At 48.7% G+C, this 25406-nt stretch overlaps 1 protein-coding gene across 4 annotated transcripts in view; it reads left to right on the top strand.

Annotated features, from left to right (window-relative positions):
• SPEN (spen family transcriptional repressor) overlaps window positions 1-23776 on the top strand; it is a 67333-nt gene extending 43557 nt beyond the window's left edge. Inside the window, exons 4-15 of one of the 4 annotated variants that reach the window (XM_065696498.1) lie at window positions 734-891; window positions 2067-2267; window positions 3081-3232; window positions 5524-5649; window positions 6213-6326; window positions 7507-7620; window positions 9317-9417; window positions 11895-19824; window positions 20400-20813; window positions 21544-21738; window positions 22222-22380; window positions 23044-23776. In XM_065696498.1, coding sequence (XP_065552570.1) covers window positions 734-891; window positions 2067-2267; window positions 3081-3232; window positions 5524-5649; window positions 6213-6326; window positions 7507-7620; window positions 9317-9417; window positions 11895-19824; window positions 20400-20813; window positions 21544-21738; window positions 22222-22380; window positions 23044-23175 — 9796 coding nt within the window. In that variant the 3' untranslated portion in view covers window positions 23176-23776. Of the gene's footprint in view, window positions 1-730; window positions 892-2066; window positions 2268-3080; window positions 3233-5523; window positions 5650-6212; window positions 6327-7506; window positions 7621-9316; window positions 9418-11894; window positions 19825-20399; window positions 20814-21543; window positions 21739-22221; window positions 22381-23043 lie in introns of all 4 variants that reach the window. The other 3 variants (XM_065696497.1, XM_065696496.1, XM_065696499.1) reach the window with 3 other exon arrangements.
• The last annotated feature ends 1630 nt before the right edge of the window (window positions 23777-25406 follow it).

The following is a 25406-nucleotide window of genomic DNA, read 5'->3' as shown; positions in this document are numbered from 1 at the left end:
TCTTGGGTCTGAATTCTTCATACCCTGGAGTTGAATGCTGAGGCGGAGCCTTCAGATAGCATTGGCTGTTTCATACTCAGCTGCCCAGGTTATCCTAGGGCAGGGGGTTGGAACTGGGTGATGTTAAGGCCCTTTCTAACCCAAACCATTCTGTGATTCTGGAGCAGTTGACCCAAAAACTTGCCATGGTTTTCTCACACAAGGTTTTTTTATCGGAAGTACAGATCTTGCCTTAAAGATTTCCTTAAAGGAGGCGACGAGGAGAGCTCTGGGGTCGACTCTTGGATTGACAGCGGCGCCTGACAGCACGATACTATTTCTTCCTTCACACATGAGAGCACTGGGAGGGATTTTTGGGCTTCATCAGACCTGTGTGTGTCCTCTTTGTATCTCTCCAGCCTTCCCACACAGCTCCTAAGCTGATACAACATTGTGTTACACTTATTTAAATCTCCACCATTGTCACGGCGCGTAACAGGATCTATCTGACATTTTACCCATACTCCGCTTCCCTGCGCCTCCTCTGAGGGCTCGGTAGGAGAATATTTGTGGAATGACTCTGAATTCCTCTGTATAACCGGGCTGTGTTATGGAAACGGGATTCTCTCCAGCAGGCAAAGGAGGGAGGAAGGTCTGTGGGCAAGCAAAAGCTCTTTAAGCAGAGGCGCCGTGTCCTGCGGGCGCTTTGCGCCTCCGCGCACTCACACCGCTCCCTTCGTGCCCTCCACAGCAGCGACTCCAGCAGCAGCTCCAGTGACGAGTCCCCGGCACGGTCGGTGCAGTCCACAGCAGTCCCAGCACCTGCAGCCCAGCTGCTTCCATCGCTGGAGAAAGATGAACCCCGGAAAAGCTTTGGGATCAAGGTTCAAAATCTTCCAGTGCGCTCAACAGGTAAAGGCACTCGGGAAGTGAATTGAGGGGGTAAAAAAGGCGTAGGGGGCGGGGTAGAGATGGGTTAAATAACCTTGATTGTGTGTCTTGGACTGTTGGGATTCTCTCTCTGCTTGTGTGACAGTGGAAAACTGCTTAATTAGTGATCATCTGTGGGAAGGAATCCTGCTGGTCCGCAGCTCTCCAGTCCCTGGGCTTGAGCCCTTTACAGCTGCTGGAACCGGTGCTTTGGATTTCCCAAGGGAAAAACCTGAAGCACTCAAATTTTTCACTTAAAACTCAGATCATTTATCCTCCCCCTGCTTCAGTTTCTGTTTTAATTGTTATTTATGAACATTTATTATTCTTCTTTCAGTTATACTTTTAAAAACTTGAGGGCTTTCTGTCAGTGTTGAGTGCCATAAAGCCCCAGGAGTATACTCATAATGGCACTGAATGGTAAATAATGCAATAAAGCACTCGTTGAGGAGTGCACGTGATCACTCTGTGTTCCCTGTGCTGGATGTAGGAGAGATCCCATGGAAATAACCAGCATGAGATCACTTGTAAAGCAGTTGTCATGTGAAGGCCACTGCCTGAATTAAAATAATACACATGAACTTTGTGAGCAACAAACCCCACAGTGTTAATAGTCTTTCTATAGACTTTATTTCTGTCTCACTCCTTCAAGTGGCATGCCGCTGAGGTCAGTACCCTGCACATCCCAGGCAGGTTCTGTGGCTGTGAGTCAGACTTTGCAAAACCTGAGCAATCTGCTTGGTTACCATTCAGAACTGACTGAGCTGAATGCTGTGTCCAGGTCCCTCATCCCAGCACTGGAAAACTGCTCTACGCAGTATTCATGTGGGATTATTAACGAAGTAATGTTGTTTAGCTCTTCTTCGTCTTGAATTGGGTGTCTCTTAGAAGTAATAACCTTACACTGCAAGCTTCAGAGATGTAAAACCTTGTGTCTGTGGTTTCTTAGGTTTAAAAATCAAGGCACAGAGAAAGACTGGCCAGAAGCTTTTGACATTGGCAGAATGAGTATCTAAACTTACAAAGCACTTCTGCAAACACTGAGGTTCAGGTTAAACCGGGGGAAGTCCCACTTCAGAAGGAAGATCAGATTTCTTCATGTCTTCTGTGGTGTTGCTAAGTTGGTAAAAACTATGTTTGTTTATTTGTTGGTTTAGATACAAGCCTTAAAGATGGACTTTTCCATGAATTCAAGAAGTATGGAAAGGTGACGTCGGTGCAGATTCACGGGGCTTCTGAGGAGCGGTATGGACTGGTGTTCTTCCGGCAGCAGGAGGACCAGGAAAAAGCACTAAATGCCTCAAAAGGAAAACTTTTCTTTGGCATGCAGATTGAAGTCACAGCCTGGATAGGACCAGGTAATGTTCATGCCCTGCTTGCACTGGGCTTGTGGCTGCTCTAGGCTCATTCATGGGCTGTCGTAAAGAGGCAGCAGAAATGTATTTTAAAGAAACTGGGAAGTACACCAAAACCAGAGCAAGAGGAGTGGCTGCTCTTGGGTCAAACAGGGAGAGAGTTCCAGTCTTAAACCTCAGAGAAGGAAACCTGCCATCCTCTCAAAATAGTGGGATCTGCTGGAAGAAACAACCTCGTCTTCCATGTGTCAGTGGAGCAGAAGCACAGCACTGAGTCCTCACACGCTTGTTTTCTTCTGCTTTTAATTAAACCAGCTAATGATGGCTGCAGTTTTGAGGCCAAGGCAGCATAGCCCAAAAAACCAACCAGTGAACACTCCAGCACTGAGCATGTGGTGAAGTTTTCAGTCTGTCCTTCAACTGCTTGTTTAAAAGTTGATCTGCGAAAACAAACTTTTTCTATGTGCTGTTTCCCAAGTACCGTGAGGCCTTACTTGAATTCATGCATTCCAGCACTAATACTTGTTAAAAGAGTGAATTTCTGGGGAAGCAGTTGGAGAATGCAGCCATCTTTCACCCCAGGGTGCTCAAATTCCTTAGCACTCCCCAGTGGTGTGATGCAGAGATCTCACATTGCACATAAATAACAATTCACAAGGTAGTTACTGCGTAGTTCTGTCAGAGACATGGGGTACTCTGGTTCAGATCGTATCTGCTCGTTAGGAAGTAGACTTGAACAAGCAAATCAGCATGAAGCAAGCCCACATGACAAACCCCTCCCTGCATTACAAATGTCTTGCTCTCTTTTGCTTCTAGAAACGGAAAGTGAGAATGAATTTCGTCCTTTGGATGAGAGGATAGATGAGTTCCACCCGAAAGCAACGAGAACCCTCTTTATCGGCAACCTGGAGAAAACAACCACTTACCACGACCTCCGCAACATCTTCCAGCGCTTTGGTGGGATAGTGGTACGTGAGGCCTCTGTGCTCTGCAGGGCATTGCCTCCCCTTCCCGTACACACCTGTAAAATGCTCCAGACAGTGGTAAATCTGAGCATCAGCAACAGAGAAATCAGTTTTTATATGGTGATCTGAGTCGTTCATCTTGCTGGAATACACCTGGAAGCTTTTCTTTGCATTTAGAGTGAAATCTCAGCACACTTGTGTTGAGGGGATGACTTAATCCTGGGAGCATTCACAAGACACTTGTATTCTGCTATCTCAGTGTTTGTAGAAAAGCCCAATGAGGTAGTTGGGCTGAAAATACACCTGGTGTCATTTTCATGTTGAATCAGTTCAACTCGATGAAGTCTTAGGTTTCCTGTTGGTCTCTGAAACAGAGGGTTTAGGTGCTGTATGTGGAAGCGGCTATGAGCTGTCACAGTCTGTGTCCCGACAGCAGGGCAGAAGAGGCACAGGGTGGATGGATTAGTGATGACACTTGTGGGATTTGGAGTTTCTTTATGAGCAAGCCTGTCTGAATGAGAGAAGCAGTCATCCCTTCCTTCTCCTCCTTCTCCTCTTTCTCCTCCTTCTCACTTTCTATCAAGTCAGACCAATGTTGCATTGAAGAGGAATTTTCCACAGACGTGCAGCAGCTACCCACAGTCAGTTTAATTGAATCCAGGCCTCAGCACCAATAGTTGATGTGCTCACTGGCAGCTGTAGCTGCTTATGAGCATGCTGTGCCTTACTCTGCTCTGAAATACTTCTGTAACCATTGAGTCACACATACATACTTCCCCTCACAAAGGGGGTGTGTGCTTCCTCATACGATGTGGACAAACACAGGATTTAGCATTTTCTGATGTCTGGTAGCTCTTGTGCATTGAGCCTCTGCTGCATCCTCAACACCAGCACTGATTTATGAATCTACATAGTGTTTGTGGCTTAAACCTTTACTAATGTTAAAGCAGAAACTCTGTCCTGGTAAAAATGCTTATCAGTAGTAGTGCACTGTCTTGTAAATTGGCTTTTCTGAGAAACACTGTGTCCTGTCAGCATTATTGATGCTCAGAACTGGGCAGCAGTGCTGCCTCGAGCAGTTTCCATCAGAACTTGCAAGCTCAGATGCAGAAGGCATCAGCTTTACAACCCTTCCGATGGCTGAGGAGCAAAGTAATGACATTTTATGTGCCTGTCAGAAGGACTTGGCTTGCCCAGGGTGAGTGGTCAGGTATAATTTGCCATGGTTGTGATTGTGCTGCTTCAGACACTTGGAAATTTAGTCCTCTGTTAGAATGCCACTTAAATCATTAGGCTGGGGCTATAGAAGTCTTAGTAGTTGTGTAAATCTTCCTGTTTACTTCTGTTCTCCCAGATAAAGTGCTCTTGGGTGAGACCATATCAAACTGCTGCCTTGTCCCTAAATTTATTAACCATGAAATTAGTCTGTCCTGGATGTTGGGAACCTTTGTGCTTCGAGCCATGTGCTGGCCTTGGCATGGAGCTCACAAAGGAAGCTTGTGCTCTATAAACAAATAAAACGAAACACACCACCTTCTATTTTCAGCTCAGAATGAATCATAATATCATGAGTTTGTTCCGAGGCTTTCAGCACATTTGCCAGTACTAGTGCTGAGCTTGAATGTTAACCAAATGTCAGCTCCAAGCTTGCTGGCATTTTAAATCGATTCAGATGAGCCCTTATTAGGCTTTGGTAGCTCCCTCGTGACTGCACTTCCTTCTCGAGGCGCCTGTGGCGGCTGAGGATCAAATACCAGCACTGATGGAAGCTGAGGATCTTTTCTGCTTTTGCTATGTCAGTGCCACGGCCACATTGGTTCAGGAGAGGAGCCCAGCACCACTTTCCGTTTCTAGGAACAGGATGGATCATGTTTATTTGGCAAAGGAGCCCCACTCGCCTCTTGGCTCAGGAATGAGGATCAGAGCAGGTTGTTTTGAGCCTTTACAAGCAAAGATTAATCTGTATTTCTTCTATTCTGAGTTGTCTCTTGTTGACATAATATTAACAATCTAAAGCTGCTGTTTGTTGATCAGGTCAGGCTTAACTTCTGCAGGGTTGGATTTAAATCTGTATTATGAAGAGCTTTCCTTGCCTAAGTAAGGATTTGGGTTTGACATTGAATGAGATGGAGCAGAACAGTGTCTACTATTGTTTAAATCCTCTCTCTGAAGAAAATATTAATTAAAGACTGCTTTCTGTGCCATGTGTCTCTAGAAAAAGTCCACATAGATCTGACACCATGGAATGTCCTTTTGCTGACTGTCAATTGTTCTGTTGTGTGTTTTTTCCCCAGGATATCGACATTAAGAAGGTGAATGGTGTTCCTCAGTATGCATTCCTGCAGTACTGTGATATTGCAAGTGTGTGTAAAGCCATTAAGAAGATGGATGGGGAATATCTTGGAAATAACCGGCTCAAGGTAAAGAAATCCTCCCATGGGCTGCATCCTTCTTGTTCCTTTCCTTTACAGCATCACAGGATAATAGTTTGCCTATGCAGCATAGTTTAGGGAAGTAAGATGGTTTTTAATGAGTAGGTCAGATCAGAGCATGATGCTTTCAACCACCACCATAATTGGGATTAGTCAGCATTTTTCTTGGCTGCCTCAGCAAGGAACCCAGACTTTGGAGACTGACATTCCCTGGCCTTGGTGGTCCATGTCTGGCGAGGCTGTACTGGGAAGCTGCACCAGTACCGATGATGAACAGAGGCTGTCAGTCCCCAGAGCTATCAACCTGTCACGTTGCAGATACGTTCAAATTGTAGGAAAGCAGAATGTTGTCAAACACTGTATTTGTTTAAGTATGCAGAGTTATTTTCATTAATTGCTATTTGATTTTTGTCTTGCACCTGCACGAGGTGCTAATTTTAGAAAACCCATACAAATGCCTTTAGTTTTCTGCACATAATTAGGTGTGTTCTGTTCAGTCACTTTAACTCTTGTGAATTGTACTGATGGAAGTTTTGCCTTTTTGTGTTCAGCTGGGGTTTGGGAAGAGCATGCCTACAAACTGCGTGTGGTTAGATGGGCTTTCTACCAACGTCACAGATCAGTATTTAACCCGACATTTCTGCCGATACGGGCCTGTGGTGAAGGTAGGTGGGAGGCTTTGGTGTGTGGTTTGAAGTTGTTACTGTCTTCCTTTCTTCCCATCCTGTCCTTTCAACCCCGACTGTCCAGGGCTTTATAGCTCAGGTAGAGCAATTCTCTCTGGGGTGTGATCTGGCTCTTGGGGCTCTGCAGCTTTGCATCGGGTTGATCCAACACATGGAGCAGCTGCTTCTGGTGTTTGGAAAATAACAACCAAAAGTATTTTGAATGAGCCGAGATAACAAGTATTGGAAACCATTTGTTGCTCTTGTGCAGTACAGTCTCTCCCCAACAAAATTGCTTCAGAAGGAGGAACAGTTGAATTCCATAGTTGCACTCACGCTAATGATATAATTAGACATAAATACCATTTTTTTTCTTCCCTCATCAGGCCAAAAAATGACTTTTTGTAGGCAGTTGGGATAGTCCCACTGACGAGTACCTGCAAGAAGAGAAAGCCAAGGATGGTGCAGCCTGCCCATATCATGAAGTGGGAGTGTATTACCTGCCCCACTGTGGGTCGCTGCCACTGATTTACACATGTGCTTAAACTTCAGCACATGACTTGTCCCTTGTATATCTGTCGGACATGAATGTGCTTAAAGCCAAGCAACGTGCATAAATCTGCACAGGATCAGGGTCTTGCCTCCTGCAAGGATTTTTGTGGGTTTCTGTTGCAGTCTTGACTTTCTTGATTGTAGCTGTTGTTGCTTGAATAACAAGTTAATGTTGTAAAGGAAGCTAACATTTGGCAATTGAGCAACTGATGAGTGGTACCGCAGACTGATAACAAAAACTGTTTCCGTTTTGGGATTAAATGTTCCTTTTACCTTTTTTCCCCCCTAAAACACATTGGAATTTTTTTTAGAAACTTAAAAATAATCAAAGTTAAACTACGAAACTCAGTCACCAAAGGACAAAAGTTACAAGTAAAATACAGAAAAACAAAATAAAGGCATAATATACCTCAAGCCACAATATCCACAATTCAAAGCAGTCCCGTGTCCTTTTATTGTCTCTTCATTACAATACGCCTCATCAGAAAAGCCTGGAAAAATTTACCTTGCTAAAAAAAATTACCTCCTTACTGGTATCCTCATGACTTAGGATTTTGTTGGGACTGACACTAAGTCCTGTGGATGAGGCTCTTATTTGGTTTTTGTTTTGTTTTTTTGTTTTTTACAGGTGGTGTTTGACCGCTTAAAAGGCATGGCCCTGGTTCTCTACAATGAGATTGAATATGCACAAGCAGCTGTAAAAGAGACCAAGGGGAGGAAAATCGGTGGGAATAAAATTAAGGTGTGCAGAATGACCTCCAAAACAAACCCAAACCAAACAAAAAAGAGAGAAACAAATTGCATTTAGGCCTTCCCCCTTAAACGCTGGCATTTGCAGACTGCCAGACAACAGGAATACTTAGTGGGACACATGTCCCAGGCTTCAAAGGCTTAAATTATTTTTTATACTCGGCTTATCAAGATGTCAGGGATCTTGAACTGTTACTTAGATAAAGCCTTCTCCAGTATTCTGCCGTTTGTTTCACTGAACTTGTCTCTCTGAGCTCCTGAGTGTTGGTGTCCGTGTTACTACCGCATTTACCCCAATCCAAGGCAAACTTTTGTCCATTTTCAAGTTAGAGAAGTGGAATTGGAGGGGGTGAGTTGCTCCAATTTCAACTGCTCCATGCTGATGTCCAGGCTCTCGACCTGGCCGAGGTGACCCATGGTGGCTTACATGCCCATCATAGAGTACAGCAACCCCAGCATGCAGTCTGCTCTTGTGATGCGGCTTCTTCCTTGTAACAGGTTAAAAATAGTAATAATTAAAAACACTATTTAAAAAAATAAGTAGAAAGTACTTTTTCCTGGAGCAGCACTTCATATTTACAGGGATGTCTTGGATTTGGGTGACTGTGGTAATACCTGTTATGACTGTCCCATGAGTTGCACTAACTGGGGACATGAGGTGTTGGCCAACCCTCTGAATTATCTTCTTCCTCCTCCTTTCTTCTTTCCTAAAGAGTGACTTCAAGCATGGTCTCTCATCTGGTGTATTAACAACCTCACAACCTCATCTGGTGTATTAGCAACCTCACACCCCTTGGGGTTAGGAGTTGGATATACTGCAGCTTCTAAGCGTGGTGGTTGAATATGAGGAGCCTTTATATGCAATAAAACGTGTGGTCGTTCAGAAGTTTCACATCCTGTGTTTGTGGGTCTTGCTACTTAGTGACTTTGGAATAAGCAACACCCTTACTGAACGTATGCCTGTGCTCTGCTGCTGTGGTTGCACAGAGTCTAGGCTGATTAAAAACAAAGAAGCTAGAATGTTAAAAATACTGCATTATGTGACGTACACATTGCTAAATTCATTCTAATCCTGAGTCTTTTGCATCAGCTATGCTGTTAGCTTCTTAATATTGTCACCCTTGTCTAGAAAACATTAACTCTGAGTAGCTAGAACAGAGAGCTGCAGTTCAGGAGGTCTGGTTCCTTTCCCATCCCTGCTCTTGCCTTGCTCTATAACCCTGAGCAAATAGCACGGAGCCTGAAATAGGTCAGTGCTGACCTGCTGTCAGATAAAAGGGACTTTGGACCTGTAATTTGAAGCGTAGTATTAAAAACGTCAATACCACAATAACAAGGACTTTGGAACTGTAATTGGAGTCGTAGTATTGAAAACGTCAATACCACGATAATAACGTGTGTTTTCCTGCTGGTTTACTGCGCAGAAGCTTCTGGTGTGGCAGCTAGAACAACATGCCCTAGTAAGGAGGTAGTTACAAAGCTCCACACAGCCTCACTGAGTTAAGAGAGGAAGGTCTTTACTCCTGGGGATGAGCAGGGCCACTCCTGAGGAGCGTTTGACATGGGTTTTGTTAAATATTACCCCACTTCCCAGTTCTGCTTCCACCTTCAGGCTGCAGGAGGCAGTGAAATGTTGCCAAAAATGGGATGTTTCTCTCACTGAACATGATTTACCCTTTATTTTTCAGGTGGACTTTGCAAATCGAGAAAGTCAGTTGGCGTTTTATCATTCCATGGAGAAAACGGGTCAAGATATCAGAGATTTTTATGAAATGCTGGCAGAAAGAAGGCATGTGTCAACATCTTCATTGCAGTCTTTTCCTTTCCACCCTCGTCTTTAACTGCAAACAGACTTTCTTTAAAGTTTTATTAAGAAGATTTTAGCATATTTTTGATGTCTTTTACCTTTTCAATACTTCTATTTTAAACAAATCTAGGTGGTCAGACTGGAAGGGTGCAGATAGAGGCAGGCAGGATATCACACAGCTGCAGTGTAGTGGGTACTGAAATTCATACTGGGGTGGAGGGTTTGGCTCTGTCTGTGATCTCTATATTTAGCATCCAGTTACTTTGATGGGTCACCAGGACACAGTTGTGAGTCATTCATCACTTCTCAGGAATGTGAAGAACAGTTGATCTTCTCCTCAAGAGAAACATGTATGTTAACAATGTATATAGAGTCTGATAAACTACTGTTGCTCATGTGTTGAGCAGAGAGTGAAATTTGGTCTTCCACCTACCCCTTTTCAACAGTTTAATTTGTTAACTTGATAAAGTAATGACATACAGGTGAGGCTGCAGCTATTTTTCTATTTATTTTTTATGCTGTTTGACATGACAGACATGTTCTGTGCTGGCGCCCTTCTGTAGCATCTGCCATGGTGGTGTCTGGCAGTTTTGCACATGCTGAAGGGTTCTGTCCCCTGCAAGGCCACTTATTTCTGCAGTCCCTGGCTGGGAGCAGCCTGACACAGCAGCAGTCCCCATTTTGTGCTTCAGTTTTCTCCAGTGGCTGAATAAAACATCTGTGTTTTATTACCTTCAGGGGCTGGCTTAGTTCTTAGGGTTCTGCTTTACATAAGCCCAGCATGATGTAAGGGTAGATATAGATTAGTCAGTAGGTAGACATTCTTCCCTGGTGAGGCACTGGGACAGGGTGCCCAGAGAAGCTGTGGCTGCCCCATCCCTGGCAGTGTTCAAGGCCAGGTTGGACACAGGGGCTTGGAGCAAGCTGTTCCAGTGGAAGGGGTCCCTGCCCGTGGCAGGGGTTGGAGCTGGGTGAGCTTTAAGCTTCTTTCCAACCGTAACCATTCCATGATTCTGGGACATTGATTATACCTGTGAGTTAGATCAGTTCAGTGTGTTTTTGCAGCAAAATAGATTGATCTAACTTACATGCAAAATTGCTGGATTTAAAAGTGAAAAGGGTTTGGAAATTGGCAATCAGGATTTGTGTAATGCAAATAAATGTGTGCTTTCCCCAGTCCTTGCCAGATGTTGGAATGCACCAGCAAGCAGTCGGTAATGATTTCCTCTGAGCTACCCCAGATTCAGGAAAGAGAAGTGCATTATCAGATGTCTTTTAACATGCAGGAGTCACCTGGGCTTGTCTCTGCTGTGAAGTAATTCTGTGTAGAATGCTGATCTCTGGAGCAACGTCGTACTTGGGTAGATGTTAGTCTTGGTTTTCCTTTTCCATCGTTATGCTCACATAATAATTACAAGATACTTAGGAATAATGAATCCCAGGGTGATGGAGTGAGCTCTGCAGTTGATCTTGTCATTCCACATCTCCTGGTCCTCCTCTGACCTCCTGGCACGTCGCACTCCCTTGCATGACACTATGATCTGCTCTCACCAGGTTCTCTCAGGTTGTGTTTGTAGCCAGTCTCAGTGGGACCCAAAGGGAAAAAAACCCCAACAAAACCGTAAACAAACCCCATGATTAATCCTTTTAACTTCACAGCTGCCTTTCACAACATCCCACTTGGCTTGCAGAATGAGGTTGTAGTCTTCCATGTTTTGTTTCTTAGCATTCTTTTTCAAGTTTGTCCCTTTCTTGACACCTGAGAGCTGTCAGCTTTTAATGTAATCAGAAACTGTGAAGCCAAGTAAACGTGTGTGAAACAGTGTGCCCTCTGTAATGGTGGAGAAGGGGAGCACCAGCTCGCTGCCAGCCCTCCGCCAGAGAGGCACATTCAGGGTTAGAAATGGCTTATTTTTGCTGTTGGAGGTGTTGAGGTAATAACATCAATTGCTTGAGTTATTTTGCTGAGTGCTTCCCATGAATTCACCTGAGCTCATTTTTGTTGACTTGGTCTTACTGTAAATAGGCAACGTCAGCATTGCACATGCAGAGAAAGAGCTGGTTCTGGAATTATAGCCTCACTTACAGGGTTTAGGGTTTTTAAAGAAATCTTATTACCACTTTACTGCTTACTAATGGAGAGGTTCCAACCTTGAGTTCTGATTTGACTCAACTTTTCCGAGGTAGGCTTCAGGTACTTGAGAGGGGATGGTCTTCACCGTGCTGGACTATACACAGGGGCATAGGTTTTACCTTAATTTAACAATACATTCGAATTTGGCAGAAATGCAGCAGTGACTTGGTAAGCTCACAAAATATGTAATCCACTGCACACTTGTTAAACCTCTGTGTGCAGCTCTATACAGTTGCCTCTATACAAAGAAACTGCCATAAAATGATTCTCCTACATAGCAAAAAACACAGTTGAGGAGGACTAACTTGTTTATTCTCATATTTAGCAGAGATGAGCGAAGAGGATCTTACGAGTACGCCCCTGATCGTACTTACTACGAGACTGTTCGGACTCCGGGGACGTATCCTGAAGATCCTCGTCGAGAATACCCAGCTCGAGGCCGAGAATTTTACGCAGAGTGGGATCCCTACCAAGGAGACTACTATGACCCACGCTACTACGACGACCCACGCGAGTACAGGGATTACAGGGGCGATCCTTACGAGCAGGACATAAGGGAGTACAGTTACAGGCAACGGGAGAGAGAGCGGGAGAGGGAACGGTTTGAATCCGATCGGGACAGAGACCACGAACGGAGACCCATTGAGCGGAGCCAGAGCCCGACGCACTCCCGGCGCCCGCAGAGCCCCGGAGCATCCCCGTCGCAGTCTGAGCGGCTGCAGAGTGATTCTGAGAGGAGGATTTACAGCAGGTCATCGGATCGCAGCGGCAGCTGCAGCTCTCTGTCCCCCCCACGATACGACAAACTTGACAAAGCCCGCATGGAACGTTACACAAAAAACGAGAAGGCGGAGAAGGAGCGGGTGTTCGACCAGGAGAGGGTGGACAAGGAGAAACGCCTGGTGAGGAAGGAAAAGCCAGAAAAACTGGAAAAGGAAAAGACTGATAAGCAAAAACGGAAAGCAAAAATCCATTCACCCAGCTCTCAGTCTTCCGAAACGGATCAGGAGAATGAGAGAGAGCCCAGCCCTGAAAAACTGAAGGGTAACAGTAAACAGAGTAAAGAGAGAGGTGACAAAGAAGGGACAGCTAAAAACCGCCTGGAACTAATGCCCTGCGTCGTGTTGACCCGAGTAAAAGAAAAGGAAGGGAAGGTTATTGATCAGCCTGCCCTGGAGAAACTGAGAGCAAAGCTTGACAACGACACTATGAAGTCCCCGCTTCTTGAGCAGAAAACACAGACATCTCAAGCTGAGCAAACCAAGTCTGATCAGTCTAAACTGGAACCTGCCAGAACCAAGGTACAAAAAGAGAAAGCCCTTGCCAGTCACGTAGAAGTTGTGGATAAGGAGGGAAAAATGAAACCCAAAAAGCACTTGAAGGCAGAGCAAACTTCTGAGGGGGGCAATGCGGTGGATTTAGACAAGTTGGAGGCTCGTAAAAGGCGTTTTGCCGATGCAAATCCGAAGCCTGACAGGCAAAAACTGGAAGCAAAAAGAAGCAGCCAAGATGAGGAAGATGCACGCATGGTTTTGAAGAAGCAGCTTGACGCAACGGCTTCATCTAGAGAAGCGACCATGTTAAGGGAAGGAGAATTGGAGAGAAAACCCCTGAGGAAGGAGATGCTTAAAAGGGAATCTAAAAAACTCAAACTGGAAAGACTTATTCCCGTTACCAGCCCTAAAGAAATACAGGAGACTCTTAATGTTGGTGGGATCGGCATGCGTCCCAACCTGGATCTGCAGGCGAGGCTCATGGAGGCAGCCGATGAACCAGCAGAGGTTCAGGAACTCTCTGCTAAAAAACTGAACCCAGTAAAACCGCAGCATAAGCAGGTACAGCTGCTAGATGATCAAGGAACAGAGAGAGAGGACACAAGGAAAAATTACTCCAGTCTTCCTGAAGACACACCTGACCATAAACTTGGCCAAGAGAAACCTCAGTCAACTGATACGGAGGAGAAAATCGGCATTGACATCGACCACACGCAAAGCTACAGGAAACAAATGGAGCAGAGTCGCAGGTTGAAACAGCAGCTGGAAATGGAGATCGCCAAGTCGGAGAAGTTCGGCAGTCCAAAGAAAGATGTGGATGAATATGAAAGACGGAGCTTGGTCCATGAGGTGGGAAAACCACCGCAAGACGTCACTGATGACTCTCCACCAAGTAAAAGGAAAAAGACTGACCAGTTTGACTTTGAAATCAGCACTAAAAGAGAGAGGAACTACAGAAGTTCTCGTCAGGTGAGTGAGGACTCTGAGAGGACATCCTGTTCTCCTAGCATCAGACACTTCCCGTTCCATGAAGATGACGACACACTCGATTCTCCGAGGCTAATGCCATTGAAGGAAACCAAAGAGTCACCCAAAATAGAAGAAAAGGGTCTTTCATACTCCAGCATGACTGTGAGGGAGGACTCGCTGAAATTCAATCCTTATGATTCCAGCAGAAGGGAGCAGATGGCAGAAATGGCTAAAATAAAACTCTCTGTACTGAGTTCTGAAGAGGACTCGAGTAGGTGGGAAACGCAAGTGAAGCAGGAGCCTGGGAGAGTCGATATCAGCTTTCCAAGCAGCATCGTCAAGAGAGACAGCATACGCAAGCGTTCCATCCGAGACCTGGAGCCTGGGGAGGTGCCTTCAGATTCAGATGATGACAGTGAAAACAAGTCCCATTCCCCAAAAACCTCGTCCTTGTTAGAGAGTTCCAGGTTGTCTTTTTTATTAAGGGACAGAGAAGAGAAGTTACGTGAAAGAGAGGAAAGACTGTCAAGTTCTTTAGAAAGAAACAAATTTTACTCTTTTGCATTGGACAAGACAATCACACCAGACACCAAGGCCTTGCTTGAAAGAGCTAAATCGCTGTCTTCCTCCAGAGAAGAAAACTGGTCCTTTCTAGATTGGGATTCAAGATTTGCTAGTTTTAGAAACAATAAAGACAAAGAGAAGGTTGACTCGGCTCCCAGACCTATTCCATCTTGGTATATGAAAAAGAAAAAGATCAGGACTGATTCAGAAGGTGGAAAATTGGACGATAAGAAGGAAGATCATAAAGAGGAGGAACAAGAGAGACAGGAACTGTTTGCTTCTCGTTTTTTGCATAGTTCAATCTTCGAACAGGACTCCAAACGCCTGCAGCACCTAGAGAGAAAAGATGATGATCTCGACTTCATCTCTGGTAGATTGTATGGGAGACAGTCCTCCTCCGATGGGACCAACAGCACGGCTGACCTGGTGCAAGAGCCAGTGGTTCTCTTCCACAGTAGATTTATTGAACTGACACGAATGCAGCAGAAAGAAAAAGAGAAAGATCAGAAACCAAAAGAAGTGGAAAAACAGGAAGATAAAGAAAACCGTCCGAAAACACCAGACACTGTTCCTGACAGTAAAGAACCAGAACATAAAACTCCCTCAGTGGTCAGTCCCTCTTCGGTCACTGTCCTGCCGCAGGAGCCAGCACCAGTTGCTTCTGAGAAGGTAGTGAATGAAAAGGTAGTGGTGGAAACAGCTTCTGTAAAAGAAGAAAAAGCTTCTGAACCTGCCTGTGCAGCAGAGGAGCAAAAACCTTTCCCTGAACTTGCTGCTCCTGTCAAAATGGAACCACTTGAGCAAACAGAACCCCTGCCAGTTGTAGAAGCCAGTAAAGAAGTTGTTGCTACAACCCTGGCACCGGAGGAAGACGCTGTGGCAACAGAGCACCCTTCGTACTTGGATACCAAGCCTCCTACACCTGGATCTTCATATTCCCAAGCAGACAGTGTAGATCCAGAACCTGAAGCTGCCCAGTTAATTCCACCTCCACCCAAGCTGGTTCCAAAGTCCGAGGAAGCTGCTGAATCTAAAGAAGAAAATCTTCCACCTTCTGCCAACGCCGATGCTGGTGTGAGTCAGAAGGTGGAGGTGGCTGCCGAGGTCCTGCCGCCTGTGTCTGACAATGATATGGAAGTCGAAACTCCGGTTGTGGTAAAAGATAAGAAGTCCTACAAGAGTAAACGCTCCAAGACTCCCGTGCAGTCGGCTGCAGCTAATGTCCTGGAGAAGCCTGTCACGAGGAAGAGCGAAAGGATTGACCGTGAAAAGCTCAAGCGGTCGAGCTCTCCTCGCGGGGAGACGCAGAAGCTTTCTGAATTGAAAGTGGAGGCCGAGAAGGTTTCGAGGAACGCTGCTAAATCCCCAAGTTCTGCTGCAGAGCCAGAAAACGTGGAGCCAAGCTTGCCTATAGGCCGGACCAGGCGCAGAAACGTAAGGTCAGTCTATGCTACCACGGGGGACAATGAAGGCCCGTCTCCAGTGAAGGACTCTGTGGAGGTCACTCGATCCACCAGGAAGAGAGGGGAAAAGGAGCCGCAGGAAGCAGCGACAACGGTTCCTACGACCCCCAGGAGGGGAAGACCTCCAAAAACCCGCCGTAAGCCAGAGGAGGACATCTCTCCAATAAAGACAGAACCAGTTCAGCAGGAGGTGGAGGAGACTGATGCTAAAGATGCTGTGGAAGCTCCTAAGCCTGCCGAAGGTTGGAGGTCTCCTAGGTCCCAGAAGCTAACACACAGTCACTCCTCAGCTGCAGCCAGCCAACAGGGGAAGAAGGGGAAGAATGAACCGAAAGCTGATGCATCGGCTGAATCGGAAGATGCTGCTGAAAGGAGCGGTCAGGAATCAAGTGTTGGTGACAACGGCAATAAAGCAAAAGTGACTGAGAAAGAGCCGGCAGCGAGTGAGCAGAAACGTGACAGGAAAGAACTGGATGTGGAGAAAACCCAGCTGGAAATCCCCACGGTTGAGATCATTGAGAAGAAGTCGGCACCAGAAAAGGTTACGAAATCCAAAAGGGGAAGGTACAAAAATACCAAAACTGTTGTAGACAAAGCATCCGTGTGTCTCAAAAACGTGGAAATACGCCTCAACGTGGATGAAGTCAAGGGCGCCTTGCGGCCGACTGAGGACGAGGCAGAGCCGGTGGCGGTGTCACCAGCCAAAATGAAGAGCCCCCCGAAAGAGGACATCTTGGCACCTCATTTTGCTAAGAATGAGGTAGAAGATTCATTCCCAGAAACGGAAAAGGAGGTGATCCGAGAACCCAAGCAGTCCCCCGAAGCTGCCCAGTTGGCAAAACAGATTGAACTGGAGCAGGCTGTGGAGAACATCGCAAAGCTCACCGAAACTCCTCCGTCCATTGCTGCCTACAAAGAGCCACCGGCAGATGTGCCTGAAGTTCGTCAGGAGGAGGAGGGAGATAAACCCGCGCATCAGGCCAGTGAAACAGAGCTGGCAGCAGCCATCGGCTCCATCATTAACGATATCTCTGGAGAGACAGAAAGTTTTCCTGCACCCCCGACGTATCCTGCTGAATCGGAAGCTGAAATCACCACCGAGCCCTTGGCGTTGCCGTCCCCTCAGGAGGAGATGGAGCCCGAGACGGATCAGGCAGTGAATAATATCCTAGAAACTGAGGCTGTCATGGAGCCTGCAGTGCAGCCGCTTCCCAGCTCTGCCCCATCCGTGGTAGAAGCAGAGAGCAAGGAGACTGAAGTCAGCTTCAGCGAATCCTCCAACTCTGCGCAGGAGACAGAGACCTTGCAGGAGGCTGAAGTTGCTCGGAAGGAAAAGGGCCGTCAGAAAAACACACGGCAGCGACGCAAAAAGAGCACGGGCAGGAAGGGGGATGCTGCTGAAGTCAACACCTTTGAGCCGGAGAGGCTGCAGAGCAAGTCACCCCCCGCCAGCGCCAGCGAGGTCAAGGCAAAGCCTGAAGAAGTCTTGAAGGAGGAGAAGCAAACAAAAGCCGTGGCTCAGGTGTCCGTGGAGCCAAGTACTTCTGACACAGGCAAGGCTGCAGCCGCTGACATCGTGGCCACACACGAAGCTGTTGCTGAGAGCAGCCCGTCTCCAAAAGCACCAGCTCCAGCTCCTCTGGACCTGGCCTCCCCACCGGTCCCCCTCGAGGAGGGCAGCCAGAGCGGGTTTAAGATACGGTCGCCTATGGAGAACGTGCCCATCACACCACCGAGTGCCCCAAACACCGCCCTTGCTGCCGTCCCCTCGGCCGCGGCAGCAGCCAAGCTGCCTACCCCAGTGCCCGCCACCATCGTGCCCCTTCACTCTGGCGCTGCCAAGGTCCCAGAGTGGATGGTGAGGCACGAGGAGCCCCGTGCCCGTTCCACGCCCCCACCTGCTCTCCCACCGGATACGAAGGCATCTGATATCGACACAAACTCTAGCACTTTGAGGAAGATCCTCATGGAGCCCAAGTATGTCTCAGCCACAAGCATAACCTCCACACATGTGACGACGACGCACGCCGAGCCGGTGAGCGCGCCTTGTCTGGAGGAGGCACCTCTCCACCCCGCCATTGAGGCCATAAAGCCGGTTTCGGAGGAGAAGCCAGCAGTTCCCATCACCAACGCCTTGGACCCACCGGTGGCCGAGGCACCAGTGTTTAGTGAGAAGGAGAAGATGAGCACAGTGATTGCTCCCAAAGCCACTTCTGTTATAAGCAGGATGCCCCACAGTGTGGATCTGGAGGAGGCTCCCAGGATCACCTTGGTGAAGCAGGCTCCCCAAACGCAGACGTGTTTGGTCAACGCTCCCTCGCCGAAATTTAAGCAGAGGCCAAGCACAAATGATAACAGCAGGTTTCACCCGGGGTCCATGTCTATTATCGAGGAGAGGCCTGTAGAGACTGGCTCCAGTCCGGGGCTGCGGGTGAACACCTCGGAAGGTGTAGTGCTCCTGAGTTACTCGGGGCAGAAGACAGAAGGCCCTCAGCGGATTAGTGCCAAGATCAGCCAGATCCCCCCAGCCAGCGCTGTGGATATCGAGTTTCAGCAGTCTGTGTCCAAGTCTCAGATTAAACAGGAACCCGTCACGCCATCTCAGCCAACGCCGAAAGGCTCCCAGACGTCGGCAGGCTACGGGACTGTTTCCACCCATTCTTCTTTGGTACTAGGCACACAACCTTATAACACGTCACCCGTCATCTCCTCCATTAAACAGGAGAAGTCCGACTCGTCCCACCTTTCTGTCCAGACTCCAGCGTCTCAGCCTGGGAAAGTCCTCACACAGACTGTGAACACTCCACCCGTACTCGTCCATAACCAGATGGTTGTGAACAAGAAACTCTCTGACCCAGCCGCTCTGAAAGTGGAGACCAAGACTCTGCAGCCCTCCAACTTGAGTCCTGGGGTTAGTCCTCACCACCCTTCCCTCTCTGGGAAGATGCATTCGGAAGCGAACCACGTCAGCTCGGGACCCAGCACCCCGACTGACCGGGCCATCTCCCACCTGGGGGTCACCAAACAGGAGCCGCATTCACCACGTACGAGCGGGCACTCGCCGTCACCGTTCCCCCGTGCTTGTCACCCTGGCAGTACCTCATCCCCGGCGTTATCCAGCAGCACCCCGGTCATGCTGGCACCGGGGATTCCCGTTCCCCAGTACATATCCAGCATGCATCCCGAGCAATCTGTTATCATGCCCCCTCACAGCGTAACGCAGACTGTGTCCCTCGGCCATCTGTCCCAAGGTGAGGTGAGGATGAACACCCCTCCTCTCTCCAGCATCCCTTATGGCATCCGCCCGGAAGCGCTCCACTCCCCCCGAGCTGCTCTGCAACCCCAGATAGAGATCAAAACGCAACGATCCAGCACGCCCCAGCCAGCTCCAATACGAGACATTGTCATGCCTCCTCTGTCCTCTCAGCATCCCCCCGAGGAGGAGATGCACTACCACCACACCACGGTGTGCCGAGGGCCAGCCCCCGTCCAGTCCGACGTGCTGGTGATGCAGCCGGATTACCGTATGCACCCCACGAGCATCAGGCTCGACCAGTACAACGTGCCCCGGGACGTGCGGATGATCATGCACCCACACATGGCTGCGGTGGGCGAGCACCACTCGGAGACGAGACAATCCCGAACGCCCGAAGGGGCTGTGAAGACTCCTCCTGTCAGTAAAACCCCCCAGCCTGGCAAGGAGACGCCCAAATCCTCGGACGGGAAGATGGCTCATTCTCCGCACAGCGAACCCCGGCTCCTCAGCGTCCCCTCCAGCAGCCAGCTGCCTGGACTGCCCCTGTCGCAGCCGGTGGTGGTACCCCACGGGGTACAGATCATGCACCCCACGGGGAGCTCCTTTCACGACTACCGGTCCGTGTACGGCGACATGAGGAACTACCACACCGCGGCACAGCTCGGGCACCCTCAGTTCCCCGGTGCCTCGCCCATCGGGCTGCCTTCCCGGAGCATGACCCCGTCTCAGGTGAGAGATCCAAACCTACCTCCTCCTCCTGCCCGAAACCTGCAGTGCTTTGAGCTATTAACAGCCCTGGCATGGCTCTGCGTGGCCTCAGGAGCTGGGTTCAGCTCTCTGTGGTTAGTCTCCAAGCCCTGCTCCAGTTCATAGCACAAGAGGAGCCACTTGCGTTTGGAAGTGGGATTTGAAAGCTGCTCAGCATTAGAGGAAGCTAAAATAGCCTGTTTTCTGGACCACTCTAGGACTCAAACTGGGAGGTGTGAAGCTGCCTGCAGGTTTCTAGACATAGAGGTGTTGGGGGAAAAATTGTCAGCATTGAGGTAGTGCATAGGTCAGACATCCTTGGATGGATGCTGTGGCTAAGAGTAGGCTCAGGGCAGGATTCAGGCGCTGTGGTTTCAGCTCTCAGGGGTAAGAGTCTGCTGGGGTGGCCTTGGAATGGGGTTGATACTGTGTTGTGGAGACCCAGATTTCTCCACCAGCGATCTGCTGATGTCCTGGCAGCTTTATCATTGAATGAACAAGTTCTGATATGCCCATTGCCTAAAACCTTGCTTGTCTCCCCACCGCCTGCTTCCCAGGGTCTGTCGGAGGGCGAACACTCGCACCCCAGCCAGCCAGTTCGCAGCAAGACCCCTCAGATCCCTCAGGATCCCAAGGGCCCAGCGGGAGCAGGGCCAGAGCCGAGTCACCACCCCACTGTAAATAGGCATGCAGCGCAGATAGACCCTCACGTCCACCTTCAGAGGGCACAAGGAGACACGGGCCAGACCTCCTACCCTTCGCCTGTGGCCATTTCAATCAAGCAGGAGCTTCCGTCACCGCACCAACCCCAGGCTGTTCCCAAGCAATCCATGTTTATCCCAACAACGTCAGGTGCTGGGGCGCCGCCGGGGCTGCCCCTCAATCGCCCCGAGCCCCAGTCTGCTCTCAAACAGGAGCCGTCTCCTCACCCTGTGTCGCAGAGACCTGTGGATATGGTTCAGCTTCTGACGGTGAGTATCGATCCGTCCTCTTGTCCTGGCCAGGGAGCCTTGTGCTCCTTGTCCAGGGAGAAATAATCATGTTCTGTGGAGCTTGGTCTCTAGGACCAAAACTGACCTCTCTTGTCGTAGAGAAGGAGATGGATGATGTCAGCTTTCTGGGCTGTTTCTCTCCCTGGTGAATTTTAGCCACATTTATGAGAGTCTCACAATAAGGCACCATTGATTGTAGAATCCCAGCCTGGTTTGGGGTTGAAGGGACCTTAAAACTCCCCCAGCTCCAACCCCTGCCACGGGCAGGGACCCCTTCCACTGGAGCAGCTTGCTCCAAGCCCCTGTGTCCAACCTGGCCTTGAGCACTGCCAGGGATGGGGCAGCCACAGCTTCTCTGGGCACCCTGTGCCAGCGCCTCAGCACCCTCACAGGGAACAGCTTCTGCCTGAGAGCTCATCTCAGTCTCCCCTCGGGCAGGTTCAAGCCATTCCCCTTGGCCTGTCCCTACAGGCCCTTGTCCCAAGCCCCTCTCCAGGTTCCCTGCAGCCCCTTTAGGCACTGGAGCTGCTCTCAGGTCTCCCCTTCAGGAGCCTTCTCTTGTCCAGGCTGCCCCAGCCCAGCTCTCTCAGCCTGGCTCCAGAGCAGAGCTGCTCCAGCCCTCGCAGCATCTCCATGGCCTCCTCTGGCCTTTCTCCAACAGCTCCACGTCCTTTGTTTGTATTTAATATTCCCTCTCCTCTCTTCCCAGAAATACCCCATTGTCTGGCAGGGCCTCTTGGCTCTGAAGAACGACACGGCCGCTGTTCAGCTCCACTTTGTCTCGGGTAACAACGTCCTGGCTCACCGGTCGCTGCCAGCGCCCGAGGGGGGACCCCCGCTGCGCATCGCCCAGCGCATGCGGCTCGAAGCCTCGCAGCTGGAGGGAGTAGCCCGCAGGATGATGGTGAGGGGCTGGGACGGGTGTTTGGGGACATCTAAAACTGTGTGATGAAAACAGGGCTGGTCTTAACCAGCTGGGTAACAAAACTGAGAGAAACTCGGGTGTTCGTTGCTTTTGTCACGTTATTTTGGGGGTCCGGTACGAGCTGTGTGTGATTCCTGCATCCCAGAGAGTGTGTGATACAGACTATTGCATTGGTACATCAGGGAATGGTGGAGGTGGGAAGCCTTTGAAGTCACCCATCCCTCAGCCCTGGAACAAATTCCTGCTGCCTCCAGCAGTCTAAGGTGGGAAGTGGAATTCAGGGCTGTGGAAATTGGGTTTCAGTCCTTTTCACCGTGGCCTGGGCTGGCCGAGCTGTCAGCACGTCTGCTGTAACTTGGTAGGAGTTCAGAGAGAGGATTTTCCACTGCGGATAATGGATGTGTGTCAGGAAGAGGCCCATTCCCAGCAAACATCTGCCTTCATGAGTGTATCTTCTTCCAGGTGGAGAGTGATTACTGCTTGCTGCTGGCCTTGCCTTGTGGCCGAGACCAGGAGGACGTGGTGAATCAGACAGAGTCGCTCAAGGCTGCGTTCATCAGCTACCTGCAGGCCAAGCAGGCTGCAGGAATCATCAACGTGCCCAACCCCGGCTCTAACCAGGTACGGGCAGGAAAAGCCCCGGAATGCTGTAGATAAACTACATCGATAGGCAATGGGATGTATCCGGCCTTCCTGTCTTTGCTTAAGGGTGTAGTTGAGCTGCTTGGTTTGGTGTTAAATCCCCCACATCTACTGTGCTGGCTTCTTACATCACCAGTCAAAGCCACACCAATATAATGGATGTAGTTACTGAAGATGATCCCCCAAAGCCCCCAAATGTCTGTTCACTGCTGCTCCAGCCCAAACCAAACCAAGCCCATTTTCCAGCTCTTCTGAAGTAGAGCCCTTGTTGTTGTATCCTGATTTTTCCAGGATATCTAGGGATTTCCTGCTCTTGGCCACCTAAAGACAAGATACTGGGTGATGTGGAACATTTACTCCGGGTGTGTTGCTGCATTGAATCAGATTGAACGTGTTCCCTGGGTGTAAACAGCCCAGAATGACCCATCAGCGCTGGAATGGTTAATGGGAACTTTTCTGCCTTTCCTGATAAAACCAGCCAGGTCTTATGATCCCTGGCATGGAAAAAACTCCCTTCCTTGGGAATCACACCCAACAGCATCCCTTTTTGCGCACAGTAGTGCCGGTTGAGCCCTTAAACACCCAAATCCCACCTGTTTATCCCCCCCGCCCGCCCTGATCCGTGTTTTTCCCTCCTCGCAGCCTGCCTACGTTCTGCAGATCTTCCCACCCTGTGAGTTTTCGGAAAGCCACCTCTCCCGCCTGGCCCCGGACCTGCTCGCCAGCATCTCCAACATCTCCCCTCACCTGATGATCGTCATCGCCTCCGTGTGAGCCCTTCGCCGCGCACTGACTCGAGTCGGGTTTGAGTTTTTGAGTCGTTTCTGTTTTCTTTCTTCCAAGGCCCTGCAGCAAAAAAAAAAAAACCCCACAAACCAACCAACCCACCCCGAACGAGCCCCCAAAACCACCCAGAAAAAAGAGAATTCTGGTAAAAACACAAATAAAAAGCAAGAGAGAAAGGAATGAACCAAGAAAATGCTGCCAGATACCAGCCTCCTGCCCTGATCAAACTGTCGCTGGGGAGCTGCTCCCCTGGATGTTTACATATTGCTTTAGCTTATGGACAACGGCTGCACTCAGCAGGCACCTGGTTTGGGGTTCCCGTGCCTCCTTTTGGGGAAAAAAAAAAAGAAAAAAAAGAAAAAGACAAAGGATGGCTTATTTTTTTTAACAAAAAAAGGAAAAAAAAAATAAAATAAAAAAGAACCTGAACTGCCTTTGCACTAAATGAGTGACTCGGACCTTTGCACAGTTGGAGACACGCTGTGACGCTCTGGATGTTCCTGACACACATCGAAACGCGCCGTGGACTTGGAAACGCAGGACCTGGGGCCTTCCGCCGAGATCTGTGGGTCAAGGAGCATTTCACACATCACCCCCTCCGCTTGAGTTGGTTTCAGTTGACTTTATCGCTTGGTTTTCTTGAGCCCTTCTCTTCCTCCTCCCCATCCCTGGTTTTCGTTCCGCTCTGGATGTGATTCCTCTCCTGCGCTCGCCTCCCGCTGCAGCGTCTTCTCCTCATCTGGGATGTACAGTTTACACTGCGAAACCCAACGAAAACCCAACGAAAATGAGAAAATAGACAGAAAAGCCCTCAAACACAACGCGAAAGGGAGAGATTTTTTGTTTCCTTCCCGGTGGGATATGCAGAACTCAGTGGGTGTGTGTATATATAAATATATATATAATATATATAAATATATATAATACTGACTTTAAAAAAAAGACGGAAAAAAACCCAACAAAAAAAGGAAAAAAAAAAGAAAAAGAAAAGGAAAAAAAGAAAATTCAGATTCCCCACGACATACATTTTTTTTTTAATCTGTGCCAAAAAAAGAAAAAAAAGAGAAAACGACAAAAAAAAAAAAAACACAAAACAAAAAAAGGCAAAAACAAAACAAAAAACGTGTTTTCAGAGAAAAAAAATCTTATTTTCATACTCAGACTTTGTATCGTCACCCATTTGTAAGTGCTTCATTTAACCACCCCCCGCCTCATCCGCTGTGGAAGTGTTTTACACTTGTACAAAGACTTCCCCCCCTTCCCCAACCCCCCCCCGATAACACTTTATTAATTTATGGAACTGGTTTCTTTTTTCCCGGTTTTGTTTTATTTTTTTTTTGTTGGTTTCTGTTTTTTTTTGTTGGTTTTTTTGTTTTTTTTCCTCCAGTTTTGTTTTGTGTGTCCATTGGATTACAAACTTTATTAAAAAATACAAAACACTCGGCGCCCCTTTGTGCTCCCTCGGCCGCGGTGGGGTTGGGTTTGAAACCATCGGAGGTACTGGAAGCAGAATCACCCAAATCTCTTGATTTTTTCCCCAGAAATGGGGCTTGGAAACCAAAAGTTGCCATTTTTCCCCTCCTGCTTTTAATATCACAATGACTCAAAATGCCAATTTCCTGCTTTAAAGCACCAGCGTTAAACCCAAGCAGCAGGATTCAACTTTTCCACTGGTTTTACACCCAAAACCGACGCTGGGCTCTGGTTTAGGAATGGTTCAATGCTGGGAGCCACTGAACCCCTCAGTTCATTGATATTGCTGGTGCAAATGGGTTAAAATCAAGCAGATTTGGTAAAAAATGAGATTGAAAAGATGTGGATGCCCTGGGGTGGCTAAATGCGGGGGGGGGGACCTTGGTCCCCCTCCTCTGTGTCAGTGTTTGGGGGGGACCTTGGTCCCCCTCCTCTGTGTCAGTGTTTGGGGGGGACCTTGGTCCCCCTCCTCTGTGTCAGTGTTTGGGGGGGGCCGTGCTCTCTCCAGCCCCAGCCCTTGTGCCTTTTGTCCCCCTCGAGGCTGGGAATGGGGCTGCTGGCACAGGGGGGACACAGGGATGGATGAGGGGATCCAGGGCTCCAGAGCCATTTCCAGGCTCATCCTGGGGCACAGACACCCCAACGGGGGGGCGGTCCTGGAGGCAGGATCAGGCCTGAGGCCCCCCCCGCAGCACCACGGTGTGGACATGGACATGGGCATGGATGTTGAGCCTCGTGTATGGCTC

The sequence above is a fragment of the Lathamus discolor genome, chromosome 16 (assembly GCF_037157495.1).
Source record: "Lathamus discolor isolate bLatDis1 chromosome 16, bLatDis1.hap1, whole genome shotgun sequence".
Classification (NCBI taxonomy): domain Eukaryota; kingdom Metazoa; phylum Chordata; class Aves; order Psittaciformes; family Psittacidae; genus Lathamus; species Lathamus discolor.
The sequence above is the reverse complement of the archived record's forward strand: the minus strand, read 5'-3'. Positions and strand labels throughout refer to the sequence as shown.